This window comes from Hipposideros armiger, unplaced genomic scaffold (genome assembly GCF_001890085.2).
Source record: "Hipposideros armiger isolate ML-2016 unplaced genomic scaffold, ASM189008v1 scaffold_1114, whole genome shotgun sequence".
Taxonomy (NCBI): domain Eukaryota; kingdom Metazoa; phylum Chordata; class Mammalia; order Chiroptera; family Hipposideridae; genus Hipposideros; species Hipposideros armiger.
In genome coordinates this window covers 298,180-320,115 of record NW_017732464.1, presented here as the reverse complement: position 1 = coordinate 320,115, position 21,936 = coordinate 298,180, and the positions used below count along the sequence as shown (strand labels likewise).

Here is a 21,936-nt window from a genome sequence, read left to right as displayed (position 1 = left end):
AATCCCTGGAATCTATATGTTAGTTTATATGGCAAAAGAGACTTAATAGGTGTGATTAACTTGAAGGACCTTGAGATGGGGAAAGTAGCCTAAATTACCCAGGTGGGCCCAATCTAATCACACGAGTCCTTAAAAGTAGAGAAACCTTTCCAGATGCAGTCAGGGGAAGACGTGATAATGAAAGGAGGGTTAGAGAAAGCAACCTCACTGGCTTTGAACATGGAGGAGGGGGGGGGGCTACAGCTAGGGAAGCCTCTAGAAGCTGGAAACAGTGAGGAAGCGGATTCTCCCCTGGAGCCTCCGGAAGGGAATAGAGCCCTGCTGACACCTTGATGTGAGCTCAGTGAGACCCACACCAGACTTCTGACTGTAGAACTGCAAAATAATACCTTTGTCTTGTTTTAAGCTACTAAGCTTGTGGTGATTTGTTACAGCAGCCAGAGGAAACTAATACACTGCCCTTGATAAGCCAGTCGCCAAAGGGCATATACGGTGTCCTTCTGCTATATTAGATTAAAAAAATAAAACTAAGTTGGGAACTATTGCTCAAGAGGAGCGAGAACAGTATCTAATAGGAACTCTATAAGACATGAGACAGTTTACTCAGATGAGCTTTCCTAGACGCCGGCAGTGCTGCTCAGGATGGAGGCTGGACTAGGAGGGGATAAGGATCAGGTGTGTGGTGTGAGGAACTGGAGCACTGGACTAGGCCTCCGAGAAAGCGGAGTGTGAGCAAAAGAGAGCAAAGACTGTAACTCAAGTGGTTCCAGGGTAGAGAAAAGACTTAATTTGTTTTGTTTTGTTTTAATAAAGTTTGGTGGCATTTGGAGACAGAGGGGAAGGTGCCAAAAAGGGGGAGGGAGGAAAAGACTGGGGAGAATGCATAAAGAGGATAGGTTCTGGGTAGAAATACAGAGAGAGACATCCATGGGCACACTAAAAGACAGTTATCAGGAGTCTTGGACAAAAGAAATCAGACTATTCATGATGGAAATGAGAGAAAATGAGGCATTTCACCTATGGTAGGAAGTAATGTCATTTCTTGGTAGAGCTGGGCATGAGGTTAGACAGTAAAGAGTGGAGAATATTTAGAAAAAACATGGCTCGAGACAAATGAAAACTGAAACATCCCAGGCACAGAGCTGGACTGACTGAGGAAGAGAACTTTGGCAAATTCAGTCAGCAGTTTCCTGCCTCCACAAACACAGAGCAGCTTGGAACGGAAATGCTTATCCTGTCATGGTCAGTTCTCCTGGGTCTCTGTGAAGCTGAGACAGCTATTGACTGTCAATGAGTCGTTTTCTCCATTCTGTCTTATCCTCAACATTCTCCAGTTGGGAGGGGCGCTAAAGGGGAAGAAATGGAAATGTTTGTAACTAACAAACAAGTGAGGAACCTAACTAGCCACATTCTCTCTTGCCTAAGCCAACACAGCTGCTCGGCCAGCCTTTATGGCCTCATCTGCCTGTTGAATTGACTACTACAGCTTTTGTAAGTTACCTTCAATTCCTTGAAGCCCCAGCCCTAACCTGCTCCTTCCCCCCACCCCTCGCCCACCACCACCACCACCTGCAATCCCCAACACAACAGCTTTTACTGTATCCAGACAATGGATATTATCCAGTTTGGACTCCCCCTTGTACTTCTGTGACGTGGTGGCTGCCTCTGGAGATGGGTGGTGTGATGGCCCAGCTGCCCTCCTGTCCTCTTCAACCACGTTTCTTCATCCATCCATCCTGCATAAAGGGAGACGTGCCTCTCCTCTTCATGGCAGACGACCCATGACCACGCCCAGGGCCAGATCCTCGGGAACTTTCACCAAAACTTTCATTCCACCCTTTACTTATTCTCCCCACCTCAGTCTGGCCTAGACACTGTGGCCAAGTTAGCACTATAACTCAGCTCAGAAACCAACAATGACTGCATGCTACTGACCTTTTTTTTTTTTAAGATTTTATTGGGGAATCGGGGAAGGGGAACATACAAGTTTCTGTCCTTTTGTTCTTCAGTCTAGTTGTGGAGGACACCGCTTCCATGGCCCATGTTGGTATCATCATTGCGCTCTTCCCAGGTGAGCCAGATCGGTCGCCGGCCATTGGACGGCCATTCACGGTGGCTCATGCCGGCTGCCAGCCACTCACGGTAGCTTACAGCAGCCCCCTGCAGCCCCCCTGCAGTCTATGCTGTCACCGGTGACTCATGGCAGCCCAGCTCCGGGTTGAGCTGTTGTTCACCATCTTAGCTGTAGAGGGCAGCATCACTGGCCCATGTGGGATCTGAATTGGGGCTCTGCTGCTCAGAGCTTTCATTCCCAAGCCAGCTCTTAACCAACAAGCCACTCAGCCGGCCCCCTATTAACCTTGTGATGTTCAATTCCTGCCCCTCCACCCTCTGGTTTCAGCCTACCATCTCAATCTGCTTCTCTTCATAAATCCTACGCTTCATCACCCAGAACCTTGTTAATCCCCATCTGTAACCTAAGGTTTCTCATCTCTCTGCCTTTGCTCTTTGTTTCTACCAATCCCACCCTCATTCATCCCAATCTAAATGACAAAATTCAATCCATCACTTGAAATTCATCTCAAGGACCACTGCCTCCGTGCAGATTTTGCTGATCTCCCCACTAGGATGTTGATTGTTTCTTCTTTTAAACCCTTAGGGTGTGAATGTTCACCTCTCTTGTTCTATGTTCTCTACCCTCTCTTACAACAGAAGTTATGTCATTCTCAGAGTCACCTGGGTGTTCTCCAAAATTGTGTATGCCTGGGCCCCACCCCAGAAATTCTGACTCAGTAGCTGGAGTGGAGCCCGCATCTGTATTGTTAATACAGATTCTGATGTAGAGCTAAGACTGAGAACCATTGCCTATTTTGAATTTTTCCTCACCGAACAGAACAAAGGGAATTACTAGAAAGCATCAATGGAAAGGTAAGTTTGAATCAGATCTCTGAACCTCAGTTTCCTTGTCTTTAAAATGGTGATAATAACCCCTACTTCTTTGGGTTGTTATGAAGCTGAAAGGATGATAATGAATAGCTAAGAATCCTACAGAGTGCAGATGCTTAATACACGTTTCCCTCACTGGATAGTAAAGACTGCCAACTTAGCACAGTGTTTAGTACGTGCTGGTTTCTGTGATTTTTAACTTAACCATTTATACTCGTTGCAAAGGGTACATGTTACAGGCCTAGGTTTCCTGGCTGCACTGAGCACTGGTCACTGAAGGAAGCTGCATGGAAGTTACTTCATCACTCTGTGGCTTAACTCTGGAGCACTTCTCTTTCTGGAAAAGTAGATCTTTTCAACATTGCTAACTCAATTCACAGAATGGACACATGAACGAGTATGGCCATAGCTTCACATTCATAATACAAAGAGGAAAACCCTCTGGAGGGTTTACACAGAGCTTTTACATATACCATTTCGTCTAATCCTCTTGAGGCCATACGAGGGAGATGTTAATTTACCAGTTTTATATACGTCAAAGTTGAGGCTCAGAAGAATTGAGATGATTCGCTAAAAATTGGATAAGTAGAAAGTGGCAGAACTATAATTCAAACCTGGTTAATATAATTTCAAGTCCAATGCTCTTTACCCTTCTTTGCAACTGATCCAACAATTATCCTGTTAACTTGACCAGAGTGTGTAGACATCCATCCTGATCATCAAAGTTCAAAAATGCTTAATGCAGAGGACATTTTGCCTTGGCTTATATGAATCAAATTAGCCATACGCTTCACTAGGTATACATTTGAGCTTAGAGCATGCTTTTTCCTCTACATTCCCCGTTGGCAAACTCCTACTCATCCTTCAAGATTCAGGCACATATGAACACTTCCAGGCAGTTTTCCCAGCTACTCATGCTCATCCCAACTGGCTGGACCCATTCTTTTTTCTTTTTTTTCTCTTTAAAAAGAAAACAGACTATATCTAAATGCTCAGTTTCATCTCTTTAGTCCTCAAAAGAAAAACTGAGCTATAAAAATGCAAGTTGCTATCTGCTGTGGAGCAGATGATCAGACTAGGTTGCTACCTAAAGCGGGTGGCATTAGGGAGACAGAACAAGTCTCCATTGCCTTGCATTGTATTATCTCAGTCCAAGACTAAATGTTCCTCATCTTCTTACTTGCTCTGAAATTCATCTTATAGGGAATAATGCCTTTGGGTTTTTATTTTTAATTTGTTTGTGTGCTTGTTTTTTTTTTCTATTCTTAGTAAGAAATTGACTTAAAAGGAAATAGCTAAGTTCATACTGAGGTGTAAATGACTGATAGCTGATCCTTTCCCAGAAGCAAGATTTCCAAGGGGAGAGAACTTTCAACAACTCTGGGTTCCAGGCATCAGAAGGGGTGAGGCATACACACCATGGAGGCAGGTGGTGGTGAGGTGTGAAGAAAGGATTCAGAAAGCAGGAGCTAGAGGCCCTGGAAATAAATGAGGCCTTTTCCACCATTGCACTGGGGCTAGACCTATTGTCAGGGATCCGGACCCAACAATTCTTTTTAACACAACATATAAATGCCAGAGAACTGAGTTCACCAATGTGTTAGATTATTATCTAAATCACTTACCATTATGTTGAAAATAAAGTACATTTACAAGTCTTGTAAACAAGTCAGTGCAAGCCAAATAACTCAACATAGGGTAGACCAATGTTACAGCTTCTTATTCAGAAAAAGAAAAAGAAAAAAGGTGTTTTTTGTTTTTGTTTTTGTTTTCACGAAAGACCCAAAGTGGAGGAAGCCACATCATGACTAAATTGTGCACCCAGGGAGGGTTAACATGATCATGACCTTAGAACATCTTGAACAACTTGGAGGGGAAAGCTACCACATGCATACAGGGAATAAGTCACCACATTTCTGCCTATTCACAATCTACTCCTTCAAGGCTCAGTGGAAATTCTATCTCCATCATGAAGCCTTCCTTGATTCCACTTCCCCGCCCCCCATTGCTATTTTCTCCAGACTCCCACAACATATTATCTGAGCTGCTATTAATTTATCTCCAATAATCTATTACCCATCACAGCCCCTGGCATATGGTAGGTGGCAGAAGTGTTTACTGAGTGAATGCACTAACCTACACAATGAACACTAATCTGCTGTCCAGATATGTTCTAACCCAAGACACATTTCTTTAGATTGTTTATAAAGATTGTAAGAAATATTAGGAGGAGGGAATGGCACTACTTACCATAGCATCTCAAAGACATTATTTACATATTAATACAAGTGACAGAACATATATGTTGACATATATTTACACACAAAATACCTACCATTCAGAATATATGTAAATGAATAAAAGACTATGGTAACATAACCTACATGCACGTAGAGTCAGAATAAGTGGGTTGAGGTGACATGATTTGGAACGCAAACCCAAGGGTCCCTGACCAATATAGCCTTTTAGGTAGCCACATCGTCTGCAAATCCTCTCAGTGTCATTTTCCTGGGGAATATGTGACATCTCATTCTCCTTCTTCCTGTCTCCTTCTCCATGAACACAAGCCAAGGTAACCCAGGTGTTATAGGTCTAGAACTCCTGCTCCATTATGAGCCAGCTGGGCCCTCGAGTGGAGACTATAAAACTGTCTGTTGTAGTAGCTGCCAGCTCAGTCTCTCTAAACATACCACCTAGGGTTGAATCCTGGCTCCTCCACAAACTTAGCATGTGACTTTACAAGTCATCTCACTTCTCTGGATTTAATTTCATCTGCCAAATGCGGATAATTGCACCTTCCTCCCAGGGTCGTGCGAGGATGGCTAGAGGTAATATTTGTACTGCATGTATATCTGGGACATAATATAAGTATTCAGCAAATTTTATTATTACCATCATCAGTATTGCTTTCTTTGTCTTTCCTGTGGAAAACCAGCTTGTAGGCTGGGGATTTTCTAATGCATTGATGCCAAAACCACATCCTCCGGAAGCTGCTCCAAGACCCCCATACAAATCCTGCTTTGTGACAGCTCACCCAGACACACTCTTTCACATGAAGCAAGGGTGAGCAAGTATAGAGATTCTCGAACTGGGCTCCTCAGTCCCAAGATAGCTACTGCTAATCTAACAATACTCCCCTATGTAAATTAATGGAGCCTCAATATCTCCCACACCCAGCAAATACAAACCCATAGATAACTGCTGTTGATTAATGTCAGGATCAGTCTCCTGTTCCTTTTCCTTGACCAGATGATTTTGCAAAAGTAAATATCTAACTAAAAACCCCAAAAGCAAAGAGTAGCAAATTGCACTTTTTTTCTGTTGAAAGACTCCTCCATTTTGGGGCACTAAATCACATTATAACATTGCAAAATTGTCAGAATGTAATTAACCTGTGTTTCTTCACATTCCTGATGTGGCAATTGTTTAAGGCATGGCTTTATAAAGGGCCAAACGAGAGGAGTGAGGAACACATGACTCTGTAAACACTCGGGCACCCACCAGGGACAGACCCTACACAGAGGAACAGAGAGGAAGGCCAGGAGAAGTAGAATCTGAAGGAAAAGCCATGTTCAGTCTGAAGACGCTTCCACTTCTGCTCACACTCCAACTCCACATGCAGCTTTCCAAGGCCTTTCCGGTATCTTCTGAATCCCAACAAGAGAAAAATTTAGAAGTTGTTCAGGTAAATTGACAGGTGGGTGGTTGATTTGCTGGTTATTTGGAAATTGTGTGGGTTGTGTTCTCTTTTTATTTAAAACAGCCTGAAAGAAGATATGTGGATGATTTGTTTGAGCTTGAACAACTCATTTCAGTGATTTGGGGACTTCCAAGCTGGATCCTCTAAAAGCCAGGCATGAAATCAAGCTGTTTCTTCAAACCCTGGGAAAACACTGCTGCTGAGCTGCCTCCAACTGGGGAACCCTTTTAGGAGGCACGGTTTTAAATACAAAACTAAGTGGTTCTCTCTGTTACTTACCTAAGATTTCCCCTTCTAGTCTAGCTATACCAGTTACTACATGTCTGGTGCTTTCTATATGACTTATCTTTACAGCCCCAAATCCCAGGTGTAGAAGACAGCATCAGGATGGGATATTATAAGGAACTAAAATCTGTTTATAGTGTAATCAGATTTCCTTATACCAGATTATGAGGCTGTTTATAAATAAACTCTTGGAAGCTCTATAAAAGCAGAACCTGTAGCTTTTTTCTGTTGTTTCACAGTATGAACGTCAGGCCAAATTTATTTTAATTATTTTTTTAAAGATTTTATTGGGGAATTGGGGGAAGGGAACAGCATTGGGGAATCGGGGAAGGGGAACAGACAAGTTGTCCTTTTGTTCTTCAGTCTAGTTGTGGAGGACGTTGCTTCACTGGCCCATGTTGGTATGATCATTGTGCTCTTCCCAGGTGAGAAAGTCACTCACCAGCCATTGGACGGCCGCTCACAGCAGCTCACGGCAGCTCACACTGGCTGCCAGCCACTCACGGTATCTCACAGCAGCCCATTGCAGCAGGGGTCATTGCCGGCAACTCACGGCAGCCCAGCTCCAGGTCGAGCTGTTGTTCATGGTCTAAGCTGTAGAGGGCACAGCGTCACTCATGTGGGATCCGAACCGGGGCCCAGTTGCTCAGAGCTGGTGTCCCAAGCCAACTTCTAATCAATGTGCCACTCGGCCGGCCCATCAGGCCAAATTTTTAAGAAACACAAGGGAATGCTGTCACAAATTTGTCATGCACAATTTTTTTAGCATTACAGTTTTAGAAAAGCATTCATGTTGTTTTTTCTTTTACTTTTTAGAAATATCTCACAATGGTAATAATAACTTCTGAGCCAATAGCCAGAGTATGTTGAGTGTTTACCCTGTACAAGGCACTCTGCTAAATATTTCACAAATGTTATCTCATTTCAGCCTTACGACAACCCTGTGAAAGGAGTATTATTATTTCCACTTTAGAGGCTAAAGTGAATCTTAAGTCAGTTAAGTAATATGTCCAAAAACTTAGTTACTTTGTAGCAGAGCTAAGATTTGAACCCAAATCAATCTGATCCCAAAGCCTGTGACAGCACAAATGTGCTCTCTCCTGTGTCATTTGCAAAGTGCCAGGTGTTCACAGGATGCTTAAGGCAGAAGAAAGAAGTTTTATGATTAGCTTACCTCCTCAGAATATTTACTTCCTAATGAGTGTCTCCCTTTTCAAAGAGTTACTGTGGTGGATAAAATGCTAATATCAGTGATGGCTGCGGTTGCCCCAGAACTTACTGGGGCTCTTCTTTTGAAATTGTTAATTTTCATTTGAGAAGCAACATGGTGAGTTAGAACCTGAATTGTCACCTCGGCAAATTCCTTCCTTCTCTGTAGCTCCATTTCTTAATGAAGATGCGTAAATCCTCTCTACAGTAGTGAAAAGAGGATTAAAAGAGAGAATCTGCACTGAGGCAACTAATCTCTTAAGAAGTCAATAAAAGCTAGTGCTATTCTTTTATATAAAAATAAGAAGGCAGTCCCCTGGCTGCTTTCTAGCATTTTGCATGAGGACTTGGACCTCATCCATTATGAAATACCTAGGTTTATGAGTAAACATTAACTGGAGCACTGACAGAGGGGATCTTCTTTCCAATAGGTACTGTTCTTTTAAAGTCAACTTACAAGTTGTGTTTTTGTACCTGTGACTCTCAGGTTATTAGATTGTTATACTAGTAAGTCTGCAGTAACTTAAAAGAAATGCAAATGCTCAGAGGATGAAGGTAATTTCACAGCAAGTTCCCTCGTATGTTTGTCTTTGTCCAGAATTACCTACAAAAGTTCTACCATTTACCAAGGAACAGCTATGCATTTGAAAGGAAGAACAGTGCTAGTGTGATTGTTCAAAAGCTTAAAGAAATGCAGCAATTCTTTGGGTTGAATGTGACGGGGAAGCCAAATGAGGAAACTCTGGAGATGATGCAAAAGCCTCGTTGTGGAGTACCTGACCATGCCGAATTTTTGTTAACCCCAGGAAACCCCAAGTGGAAGCAAACTGACCTGACCTACAGGTGATATTTTCAGAGTTTCGAAATTCATTCATTCACCCAATGTTTATTGAGCGTTTATGATGTGCTGGGTACCATTTTAGGACTTGAGATACACCAGAGACAAATAAATAAACATTCCTGCCCTTGTAGAGTTCAGATTCTAGTGAATGAGTATGAGAATGAAAGGGTCAAGTTCTTATGGGTTCTCTTCACTCCAAAGTCTGCCATTTTTGTCTTCCTTCTCTAATAATCTAAAGAAGATTATGGCAATGTTAGGCTGTCTCTCTAGTAGCTCACTTTAGGACCCAAAACAGGCTTAATCACTGCTGGAGAGAATCTAGCCCCACCTTTCATGCATCTTGATGATGATGATGATGATGATGATGATGGTGATGGTGATTATGATGATGATAATGATAATTATGATAATACCCAACATTTATTGAATACTACTATTTGCCAAGTAGTGAACTATGCTTTATATGTATTTAACTACCCATAATAACTCTATCAGAGGAGTCCTATATTATTATCCTATTTTATTTATCATTTTATAAATAAGAAAACTGAGTTTAAAGACATATAATAACTTGTCCAGAGCCCACATCTGTCTTCAACCCTGCATCCTGCACACTCTCCTTATACCCTCTCCAGTCTATGCAACTCATTTCAAAATGAAGAGACTCCATCTGTTGATGGACTGCTGTTCTAAACAATAATGAGCCCATTCACACATCTTCTCATTTTGAAGGATTACTAACTATACTCCACAACTGTCAGAGGCTGATGTGGATGCAGCTATTGAGAAAGCCTTTCAAGTCTGGAGTGGTGCATCACCCCTGACCTTCACCAAGATCTTGCAGGGAGAAGCAGACATCAATATTGCTTTTGTCCAAAGAGGTGAGCTAGAAGCAGTCATGCTCAATTTTGTTTCCTCTGGTTAATGTGAGACTTGGCAAAGACCTAACACAAATTGTTTCATTTCAGATCATGGTGACAATTCTCCATTTGATGGACCTAATGGAATCCTTGCTCATGCCTTTCAACCAGGTCAAGGTATTGGAGGAGATGCTCATTTTGATGCAGAAGAAACATGGACCAAAACCTCCGAAAGTAAGTTAACCAAGATTAGGTCAACCTGCAGCTTCTTAATAAACATTTGTCATATTAGAATTCACACACACACACACACACACACACACACACATATCCAAGTTGTTGTAACCCTTCACACTCATACAAACTGACCATTTAAAATTTTCCTACCTCAAGAAACTCAGTCAATTTAGGTTTAAAAAAAATATATTGAGGTTATTTATTGACCTTATTTACTAGGGTAGGAATCAGAAAGCTACAGACCATGGCCGAATCCTGCCTGGCCCTGTTTGTATAAATAAAGTTTTACTGGAACAGCAGCACACTTACCTGTTTATGTATCACCGATGGCTGTTTTCATGCTCATTGGCAGAGCTGAGTAGTTGCAACAGAGACCATATGGCTCACAAAGCTTGAAATATTCACTACCTGGACCCTTAAAGAAAAAGTTTGCTGACCACTGACTGCCTTAGGGTATATCTTTTTTTCAATATTCTGAAATTTAATGATGTGTGAAAAAGGTCCTGTTTTTGGAAACTCAGAAATAATTGGGTGAATTTAGAAAATTGCCCTACTTAGAAAAGAGCAGCCATCTTTTTTTTTTCACCTACTTACTTTGTCTACACCTAGTTCTTTTTCAATCATCTGTTCATACATAGCAAGCTACCTCTTTCAGAAGACTCAGAATAAGAAGGGTTGACCACTTGAAGGGAAGAATTGAGGATAAGGACAGGTATATCCAATCCATATGGTACTTCACAAGGCCATGGGGTAACAATATGTCACAGAATACATTTTAGAAGATAATAAGAAAGGAACCTTTCACCTTGCTTGGCCTTGTTCCTCCCACCATTTTCTCAACCTATATGTTGTGAGTATTTATTCTATGTTAGTCCCTGTGCTAGGAACTGTGTGTACCCAAAGATAAATAATGTCCATAACTACTTCACATTCCTATTGCCCTCCACACTAGGTAAGATGGTCATTACCTCTTATCTAAACTAAATGATCCAGATTCCCACCTGGACTGTTCACCTCCAATCTCTTCTCCCTCTAAGTTTCCTAATACTGCAGCAAGGTTTGTCTTTGGAAAGCCCATCTGGGATTATAATAGTTCCCTGCATAAAGCTTTCAGTGTTTACATTTTCTGGACCAAATAATGTCCAAATACCTTTGTTTAGCACTGAAAGCTCTTGTTTTTCCAACCTCATCTTTGTCTTCATATTTCACATACAGTGGCCACATTGTACATTTACTGATCCTAGATCACCATGTGCTTTCCAACTTCCCTGTATGTGCTCACATTGCTTCCTCTTCCTAAAATGACCTTCTCCACACCCCAAACACCCCAAATCTCTCTCTTCCCACGCAGTGTCAAATGCCACTTCCATTTTTTTCTTTCAACAGGAAATGAGGCTTTCCTCCTCAGAATCCTGACTGCTCTCCTTATTATTCTGTGCATTCAACTTTTTGCATACATCTCTCCTTTCAGGCTATTTGTCATAATAAATACCCCAGAGCCCCTCTCATAGGACTCCAGGTACTCAAACATGTTTTTTGAAATGCATTCGTGAATGCAAAAAAAAAAAAAAAAGGATATCGTGATCAAGAAAGCAAACCTTGGAACATGGGTAGAATTTTTCAAGGCTACTTATCAACAGGAAGTTGAACATTGTGATAAGAGCACAAGTCTTTCCATCATTCCTAGGACTGACCCCAGCTCTACCACTATTAGTTGCAAGAGTAATAACAAGATATTCAAAACCTGTGGGCTTCAGTTCCGTACTGGAAAAATGTTTCTAACAATATCTCATCAAAATGTTGTGAGGATTAAGTAATATTTCACTTCTTAGCATGTAGAAAGTATAACTATGACTTAAAATGTCAGCATGTAAGAAAATTGGCAGTGTGTTTGTGAGATGGCCTATAGACTGGCTGAAATGAAGGATTCACATCAGAAGTCAAGCCCTCAACTGTCTCCTGGAGCCAAGTGGAGAGATCTCAGACTTGGCAAAGGTGCTTGGGTTTTGTTTAATAAGAAGTAAGGACCTTGGAAGTTTTTACATTCCCAGTGGTGAAAGGCACTATGCTCGTGGAAGTTAAAAGATGAGGGAAGGGAGCAATAAGAGGCAGGCTATGTCTCCTTCTGGCAGAGAATTCCTGAAGCTGCTTGGAGAGCTCAGAATGAGAGAAGAGCTGGTGCTAAGCTGAGGGTGATAAGTGAGCCTGCTCTGCATCCAAGGCTACTCTGCTGCCTGGCAGGATCCGTATGTTACTATTGGTTTACTGTGACTCTATTAATGGAGCTGAGGGCTGGGAGACTGGAGAGGGGTGAGAGTGGATGCACAACAGGAGAGGGCTTCTGAGTGTCATGTGACCTGTGATGGTTCAGCCATCATTTCTCTAAGCCTCAGGTCCACACCCATGAATTATGTAAATCAGAATATAAGCAGTTTTTCTTTATTCTAAGATTTGATGAGAAGCTCATGTTCACCTCATCTCAACCTATAACTCCTACCTTGATTCCTTTTAATCTTCCTATTTGCAGGTACCTGAAGGGGGGGGAAAGAAAGGAAGGCATGGGAAGGGCTATTTCTTCAGGCAGTTTTGGCTTAGAAGCTGCATTCCTTGCGATCATATCCCCACCACACTTGGATATACTTGGAGCCATTCACCACACATGCTTGCATTTCAGATTACAACTTGTTTCTTGTTGCTGCCCATGAATTTGGCCATTCATTGGGGCTTTCTCACTCCTCTGACCCTGGTGCTCTGATGTATCCCAACTACGCTTTCAATGAACCCAGCACCTACGCACTCCCTCAAGATGACATCAACGGCATTCAGGCCATCTATGGTAAGGTCATCTGAAGAACACTGCAGTACATGGTGAGACCTGGGCATGTCAAGGGTGTTCACTGCAGTCTTGTCTGTCTGGCAAGATGTTGGAGGGCACCTGGGAGTCCATTGGGAGGAGAATGTTCAAGTAAAATGTGCTGGATGCGTGCCATAGAGTAATGTGCAGCAGTGAGAAGCACTGAATTGGATGTACATATGGCAACAACATAGATGGGGCTTTAAAACATTGTGCTTTATGGAAAAGAAACAGAATGATACGCATTACACAGTGTATGAATTAAATTGCACAATATATGAACCTACATAAATTAGAAATGCACATAGATAAAGAAAGGAATTTTCAAGAAACATGCTAACCAAAAGATATATATTGAACATATTAAGATTGTTGTCTGGTGGGGGGCAGGGTGGAAGAGGGGAATGGAAATGGAGTATGGAGAAATAGAAACATTTTGTGAAGACATGACAGAAACCTTTCAGGGAGAGATGTAGAGGCCTCTGGCCCTGTTGTAAGAAGTGCTGTCTGGGTAAGACCATTGTATCTCTCCTCCCTCTGGCCCTCCTAACCTCTAGTGTCTGTAAGAACGAGAAACCAGAGAAGAGATTTGCAGCTCTCCAAAAAGTGTTGAAGGGAGTAGACTGGAAGAGAGTGCAATGGAGTACAATTGGGGAAAGCAATCTGGCCTCTCTGGTGGGACAGCATTATAAAACCAAGCATGCCAGGATACCACAACTAGGGAATTTTTTCATCACAGTAGAATGTTTAGGAATGAAGAGACCTACTCTAACTATCTCTAGTTCCCAACTCCTTTCCCCCTGAAAACATCTCTTTCCTTTGCTCATCAATGTTTTAAATCTTCTTAACTATTCATATAGCCCTTCTACAATGAGAAAACAGAGTAACATACAAATACTTACAGAAAAATTATTGCTAAAATTTGACTTAGATTTATGCTATGGAGGGTAAAAGATTGATATCAGCTCCTTTTCTGCAGCTGGATTTTGGTGGGGAAGTAAGAATTGGATATTAAGTGACCAAAAATGCAGAAAAAGGGTGCAAGAAAGTAGAGAAGGATGGGATTAGAATTTTAAGTGGAGGGGCATTGAATTCAAATTTCTTTACTTCACAGTTTAACCTGGAACTGTCTCTGAAAATCACCATTACTCTTATTAAAAAAGAAAAAAAATATGAGGGCCCAGTGTACAGTTACTTTGATGCCTTGCCTGTGTGATAGTCTGGTAGCATTTCTCTTCATGTGAGACCCTTCACCATCCTGAGAAGTACTGAAATACAATAAAGAATCATGGTGGACTTATGCTTATAAAAAGTCTTTTTTTTTCCCCCAGGACCTTCAGATAACCCTATCCAACCGACTGGACCAACCACACCCACAGCCTGTGACCCCAGACTGACATTTGATGCTATCACCACACTCCGTGGAGAAATACTTTTCTTTAAAGACAAGTATAAGATGGAACTATTCTTTTCCTTGGTTTCTTACTGGCATAACTTAAAACAGGATTCTAATTTAGTACTTATTACACATTACTCCACTTTTCCTTTGAATTCTACACATATGCATCTCATTGAAATTTACAGTGTTTTCTGGGTGACTCAAAATATCCAGAAAAAGAAAACCTACACATTCAGATGTGTATGGTGACTTAAACAGACACGGGCTCTAGCTGCTTGGGAACTCCATAGCTAGATTTATCCAACACCAAAACATCACTCAATTCCACCAAGCTCAGTCAAGTAAATGGAAATGATCACTTAATAAGCTGCAAGGCAAGTCCTCTAAGTGATTGAATTTTTCAGTTTTCCGTCAGCTGAGTGTACTTGTATTGTTTTTGCTGGAATATTTTAAATAGTCTCATCATTTTGTAGGAACGATAATGAAGGAAACTAAAATAAGATTTTGTGGGGGGTGGGACAGTACAAAATATAATCAAATAAGATCACTCCTATGACCCCCTCTGAAAACAGATGGACAATATCACCATAAAGCACTGGCCATATGTTGGTCACTGTTTTAGAAATGTTGCATTCGTTATATTGTCATGTCTCCCAGCAATCTTCTAAGGTCCAATTCTAGCCCAAGACTCACAGAAACTGCCTACTAGTCTACAGTGTGTGTGATTCTCTTCTTGGTGTTCCATTAGATACTTCTTCAGAAGGCATCCTCAGCTACGAAGTGTTGAACTTAATTTTATTTCTCTATTCTGGCCATCCCTGCCAACTGGTATACAGGCTGCTTATGAGGATCCTTACAGGGACCTAGTTTACCTATTTAAAGGTAAGTGTCTAGAGCTTTCATCTTATTTTCATTCTGTCTGAAGGGAGGGAAAGGACTTCTTTGTGATCCCTACCAGGTTTAGAGGAGGTGAGCCAATGAGAGAGTGTTATACTGGCCAGGCTTTTGTCTAGAAACCTGGGTTGAGCCCCAGCTCTGTCACTAACTACTGTGTGAACTTGAGCAGGTTGTAGACCTTCAGGCCTCAGTTTTCTCATCTACAAAATGAGGAAACCTTCGTAGATCACCTTTAGTGTTCCTCCACCCTCATCCTATATATAACTTTCTAAGATTCCCCAAGGCTATAATTTAATCTCTGTAGAGAAGTCCCATGAGATAAGACATCCAATTGTGAGGCCCAAAATGTGAGGCTAAACAGTTGGAATTTTTTTTATAGGAGCTAGAAAACCACTGGATCTGTCACAGCCTAATGAACTTCACTTTTCCAACTTGATCTTTTAAAGACCATTTGTCCTGTTTTCATTTCTATGTTAAATGTATGCAAAGACTAATAAATGATATACATTGTTCTGTAGGAATGGAAGAATGTTATCTAACATATAACTGGAATCATTTGCAGGCAACCAATACTGGGCTCTGAACGGCTATGACATTCAGCAAGATTATCCCAAGCATATATCAAACTACGGCTTTCCAAGCAGTGTCCAAGCAATTGATGCTGCTGTTTCCTACAGGACAAAAACATACTTCTTTGTAAACAACCAATTCTGGAGGTAAGGTAAACTATTTTTCCAACTAGAGATTGAAATCTTTTTTACCCTGTCTACAAACCACTAACAAACAGGCATCTAAAGGTTTTAAAAATCTAGATGGTCTTTGATAAGCATTCTGTTTCATAAGAAGATTGATGTTGTTATGGCTTTTGAAAATTTCATTTTTATAAAATTAAAATACCTGCACAAAAGTATAGAAGATTCTATATCATAAAACATAGCAAGCCTTAATAAACCATTAAGATGGGATGCAAAGAAAGAGTTAGGCTAATTCTCATTTATGAGTTAAATTCTAACATAAGCAGATATTATCCAGATAGCCTTCAAAATTTGGTGCCCAAGTTAGACTTACTATTACATTTATTCAGAAAGAGAGAGACAGAGAGACTCACTATGTACCAATTAACTAAGAGCCTTAGAAAACATAGCTCTTCTTTTTAAAAATAACACTGTGCCAGCAATCAAAAACATCTCTTTAGTATCATTTTAGTATTAATGATACTCATGTATATTATAAAAAGATATGTACAGTTAGGTGGAGAGGTTAGCCAATCTTAGTCCCAGTAAATAGGACGTTGTGAAGACTGAATGAGAAAATAAGTGTGAAGGCACTTTGTAAATTATATGCAGTTTAGAGAAAACCATTATCATTATATCCTGTTTTGGTCTTAAAACACGGGACATTTTTTTTCTCATCAGATATGATAACGAAAGACAATCCATGGATCCAGATTATCCAAAAAGCATAGCAAGTACATTTCAAGGAATAGAAAGTAGAGTTGATGCAGTTTTCCAGCAGAATGGTAAGTAGAAAAAAACAAACAAACTAGTAATAAATTTGTTTAAATTTTTAAAATAGGACATTTGCATTTTAATATTATCTAGGGATAGGAATGGGGTCTTTTTAATTGAAAACATCTGAGATCTTCTAAAAGTTAATTCAATATATTTTCTCTCTTTTTTTTTTTAAACAGATTTTTTCCTTTTCTTCAGTGGACCAATATATTATGCATTTGATCTTAATGGTAATAGAGTTACTAGGGTTGACAGAAGCATTAGATGGCTTAATTGTAGATAAAGTTGAAGCAAGATAAAATATGTTTGTATCCATTTTCTGAATATGAATGGGAATTCTAATTTGCATATCATTACATTATGTCCTATTTATACTTTTCTTAACATTAAGTGATGTTGTTTGCTATCCCTATATTAATTGGACCTGTCCTCAGTGAAAATACATTCAGAGTATTCCACTGTTTGCAGAGTCTGATTTAGTTCTTTTATATTCCATCTCAGGTTAGTGAGTCCATCACAAACAGAAGGAGATTAAGTCCTCTTTGTCACCTCAATATTCACTATTTCATTACTGGTTTATTTGACTTCTAAAATGCTTATATATTCCTACATCTCTTTAAACATGTCTTAAGTATATTGTTACGTGCAATTTAGCACTGTATTTTAGTTAGAGGTAAGGATTATGAACAACATAGACAGTACCCCTTGCCTCTACCAAAAATGTGGTGGTATTTTCCACTCTTGGAAAACAATATTGTTGGGTTGAAAACAGGTTGAATTGTGTCCTTCCCTCCCCGCCCCCCCACAAATATATTGAAGTCCTAACCCCAGGTACTTATGAATGTACTTTGTTTGGAACTCAAGTCATTGCAGATGTAATTAGTTAAGGTGAGTTTATGTTGGATTACAATGGGTCTAAGAACTGCTTGTCCTTCTGAGAAGAGGAGAGACATAAATGCACAGTGGAGAAAGTCATGTGAAAACAGGCAGAAACTGGAGTGGTGCATCTATATGCCAAGAATTGCCAAAAACGACCAGAAGCTGGGAAGAGGCAAGGAAGGATCCTCCCTAGAGCCTTCAGAGAGAAGAACGTGACCCCCCTAACACCTTGATTTGGGACCTCTAGCCTCCAGAACTATGGTAGAATAAATTTCTGTTGTTTTAAGCTACCAAGTTGTGGTACTTTGTTATGGCAACCCTAGGAACCTAATAAACATTTGCACTTAAGGAAATAACTCAACACAGAATGATATAGTTGAACCCCCAGTAAGGATTTATTGGCATCTTCCCAGGAGGAGCAGCAAAAAGGATAAGTACCTCTTGTTTTTCTTTCCTCCTCCCCACCCTATCCTTCTAGAGTCAAGTAAATGGGCTCATTGGAACTTTTGTTCCATATTTCTTTTTTTCTGAGATACTCAGGAGGATAACGGGGGTTTACTACACAAACAACAATGCTGGATACAAAATTCAATAAATCTCACTAAATTCAATTAAATTGAGCTTAGATGCATAAATTTGCTAATGGCTCTTCTCTGTTAAGAACCTTAAGACTTGTGGGACCATAGTGGCTAGTCCAGATATCAAAGTCATCATAAAGTCCTATTTGCAGTTGTTAGAATGTAATGTACCTTATTACACAATAAATATGTGAATTGTAAAATATATTTCTGACTAACACATCCTATTTTCTTTTTCTGTTAAAGTTTTGAAATCTCATAGATAATTATTATTTAGTATAATTTAGCACCATATTCTGGTTCACAATTATCTCTTAAATGAGTTCAAAATAAATATTTTATTTTAAATAACTGACTTGTGATCTATTATTTCTTAGATACTACCACATAGTTCATTAAAGTATAAAAAAAATAGTAAGTTTTGATATATTTGCACCCATTTATTCCCCTGTCAGAATTATAATATTGGTGTTAAGATTTTAGATATTGCTTCACAGATCATGAAATATTTTATAAATACTCAAAAAATTCCCTCAAATATATCAGCACAGTACTCTTAATTTATTTTGTAAGATGAAAAAACAGAAACTAGTATATACTATCATTTTAATCATTCGTTCCTTATTCAACAAGAATTAATCAGTCCCCTACATGTTACAAGTGCTGTGTTAAAGAAAGTGAGAGAGATGTTGTATAAATAATTCATTGTATCAATGTAACAAGTGCACAAGGACCTGTAAGAAGTTGGTATTTCACTTTTAATAGAACATTCAATTTCAGGCTATCATAATTTCTAAAACTTATGTAAGGTTTTTACAGGCATGAAGATGGAAAATTCATCCTCTCAGAACACCTGCCAGTTGTCCTAGCTAGTTATGACAGATTCTTGGCCCAAACCTCATCTCTACATTTTTGAGTTAAGAACTTAGTTAATATTCTTTTTTAACCATATTTCAATCATAAAAAGTGAACAGAAATATGAAGTTAATACAGATTTCAAAAAAAATGTATTTCTTTTTCTAGGTTCTTTTCTTGACAATATGTGGTATTTTCTGGCTGAAATTTTATGTGAGTAGAAGAGACATAAGAATCTAAGCTTAGAATTTAAATAATGAGATTACTTTTTATCTCAGTTTGAGTTTTTTTGTCAGAGGCAAAGCCTAAGACCTTGGTGCAGTTGTTTTATTCGGGACATGGTCCAAGGAAGCAAGAGTGAGGTAGCAAACAGACTGAAACAGAGAAAGAGGAAAAGCCAACACAAGTATGTGCTATCAGTTTTTTCTACGGGCAACTGGAGCTCAATTTCATCAGGACCATCTGGGAAGCCTTCAGAACACCATTCAGTTAGTTGTTCAAATCTCCTATGAAAAGGAGGCTGGAACATTCATCTTTCAGTTCCCTTCCCCACTGAGCGGCTCTCAGGCATTGACTGGTCAGGCTGTATGGCATCTCAATGCTCTGGGCAGAGAGCAGACAGACATCCAGTATGTGCTTAAGGTTGGACTTTGTCAGAGCAAAGTGTGTTACACAGACCTCTCTGCTGCCAGTGAGGGGTGCCGAAGGCCACTGGAGGCATCTCCTCCATCTTTGTTTTTGGGAGATTAAAATGAGGGAAAAGATGGAGGAGTCTTCTCTGGAGAGACTTACAAATCCAAGAAAAAAAATGATTTATAGATACTGACACTGTAGAAATCTCAATGTGGCAGAGGCTGCTCGTTGCCTACGTTAATAGGATTCTCCTCTTTCATTGCTGTAGTAAGACCCCAATTTCATTTGAGGTAGCAGTGAATCCAGCTAAAAGATTGCAGTTTGCAGCCTTGCTTACAGCTAAAGGTGGCCATGTGTTTAATTTCTTGCCAAAATGTGAAAGCAGAATATTGTGTGGGCTCCTGGGAAGAGTCTGGGAATTCACTTTATTTGCCTTCCCCTTCCTGCTGCCTGTAATGAAGATATAACGGCCAGAGTTTGAGAAGCCACCTGGACCAGAGGCATTGCACTGAGACAGTGGTGCAGCAAGACAGATGCTGCCCACATCCCTGATGGTGTGGAATTGTCACACAAGCTCTGAAAAACCAAATCTGGACTTTTCCTATGTAAGGGAGAAATAAATTTTTATTTTATTAATCATCTGTTTTTGTTCTATTATTATTATTATTAATTATTATTATTATTATTATTATTATTATTATTATTATTATTATATTCAACCCCAACTAATACATCACATGAAATGTGTGGAACCCACCCCACTTCCAGGCAGTGAAGGTCGTTGATTGACATACCCTGCCCATGTAGACAAAGCTTCAAGTCAGCTTTCTTATCTCTCATTCTTAAGCAGACCGCACAACACAGAGCCTCCAAACATTTGGAAAGAAAACTAATGTGAATAACAGACACCAAAAAAGAAACTTCGAAGAAATAAAGACAATCCTAGGAGCAAAAGAAAATATCAGAATAAACTAAAATTGTACCTAACATTCTCAAATCATAAGGCCTATTTTACATCCCAAAACACCAACAAAATGCAAAAAAAGTTAAAAAAAATAAAAAAGGATACTAAGAGAACTAGAAAGAGGTCTTAGCAATTTAACATATCGCTAAAGTAATAAACTCAGTAAGTGAGCTGGAAAATCAAGTTGATAGTAAAGGATATATTAGAAACATAGATATTCAATCCAGAGGTCCAATAGATGTGTATTCCAGAGAGAGAAAGAGGAAAATGGGTGGGAAAAAATTATCAAAGCAGTAATATTGGAACATTCCCTTGAACTGAAGTTTTCATCGTGAAAGGGCCCACTTAGTCCCCAGCAATGCTAATGTAAAAAGACCCACATCAAGACACATCATTAGGGCATTTCAAAGTATCTAAGTAAAAAGAAGACTTCTAACATTTTTCAGGAGAAAAAAATGAAAAAATCAAGAATCAGATTAAAAGGCTCCTCAACAGCAACATTAGATTCTAGAAAATAATGAAAGAGAACCTTCAAAGTCCTAAGGAAAATTTATTTCAGGCTGAAATTCTATATCCAGACACACTCTCAATCCAGTGTGATGATGGAATGCTAAAGGGCATTCTTAGGCATGAAAACGTTTTCCTTGCACCTTTTCTTAGACCCTCCATCTCCCATGGCCGTCTACTCATATATTTGCTCCGGTCAGGCCAGATTTTTAACAGCTCATTTCTGCTGCGGTAGTTGCTTCCTACAGCCTCCCTCCACTCACACACTTTCTCCCTTCCTCTGTGCATTCTTCAAGGCCCAGTGTAAGCTCTACCAGCTTAAAGACTCTAGGTCACACCCAAAATCAGTGATCCGTCTACCTTTTGGCCCTTCTCAGTCTCTGGAATCTTCTCTGAACACGGGCCACTTGCCTCCCTTTTGTCTGTCATGGGTCTCTGTATATGACTGAATTCTTCAACAAGATTAGAACAGTATCTTGTTCATGCTGCATTTACAGTGGCAGGCAAATAGTAGGTACTCCATAAACATTTTATATTTACCCTGGTTAATGAGGGTAATCCAATTTCTGATTCAACTGTCTTTTCATGATACCATGCTTCCCACAATATCTTAGGGTTTCATACCCAAAAAGTATTTTATAAACTCTCAAGAATTTATGGATAGGAAAATCTTCAACTTTGCAAGGACAAAAGTAACTCAGAGGCAAACTTCATATTATATTTTATTCAGTAAATGAACAATGGCTCTGTTTACTAAACCATTGTAGATCATGATTGCAAA

At 39.8% G+C, this 21,936-nt stretch overlaps 1 protein-coding gene across 2 annotated transcripts; it reads left to right on the top strand.

The window, feature by feature from the left end:
* Window positions 1-6,427: 6,427 nt before the first annotated feature.
* On the top strand, window positions 6,428-17,859 carry MMP8 (matrix metallopeptidase 8). Of its 2 annotated transcripts, none has more exons than XM_019632264.1 (10): window positions 6,428-6,631; window positions 8,739-8,983; window positions 9,714-9,862; window positions 9,950-10,075; window positions 12,753-12,914; window positions 14,264-14,381; window positions 15,080-15,213; window positions 15,791-15,944; window positions 16,644-16,747; window positions 16,919-17,859. In XM_019632264.1, exons 1-10 carry the CDS (start codon window positions 6,515-6,517, stop codon window positions 17,020-17,022), a joined length of 1,413 nt encoding a protein of 470 aa, XP_019487809.1. In that variant the 5' UTR covers window positions 6,428-6,514; the 3' UTR covers window positions 17,023-17,859. The 2 variants fall into 2 exon arrangements, with proteins under 2 accessions (XP_019487809.1, XP_019487810.1); XM_019632265.1 differs by having other exon boundaries at window positions 6,557-6,643.
* The last annotated feature ends 4,077 nt before the right edge of the window (window positions 17,860-21,936 follow it).

Bases quoted from the DNA above. Each gene is read 5' to 3' on its own strand.
- MMP8 (XM_019632264.1), top strand. From the start codon at position 6,515: ATGTTCAGTCTGAAGACGCTTCCACTTCTGCTCACACTCCAACTCCAC. The intron at 14,382-15,079 runs GTATAAGATGGA...GTGTTCCATTAG, and splicing joins ATACTTTTCTTTAAAGACAA to ATACTTCTTCAGAAGGCATC. The intron at 15,214-15,790 runs GTAAGTGTCTAG...AATCATTTGCAG, and splicing joins CCTAGTTTACCTATTTAAAG to GCAACCAATACTGGGCTCTG.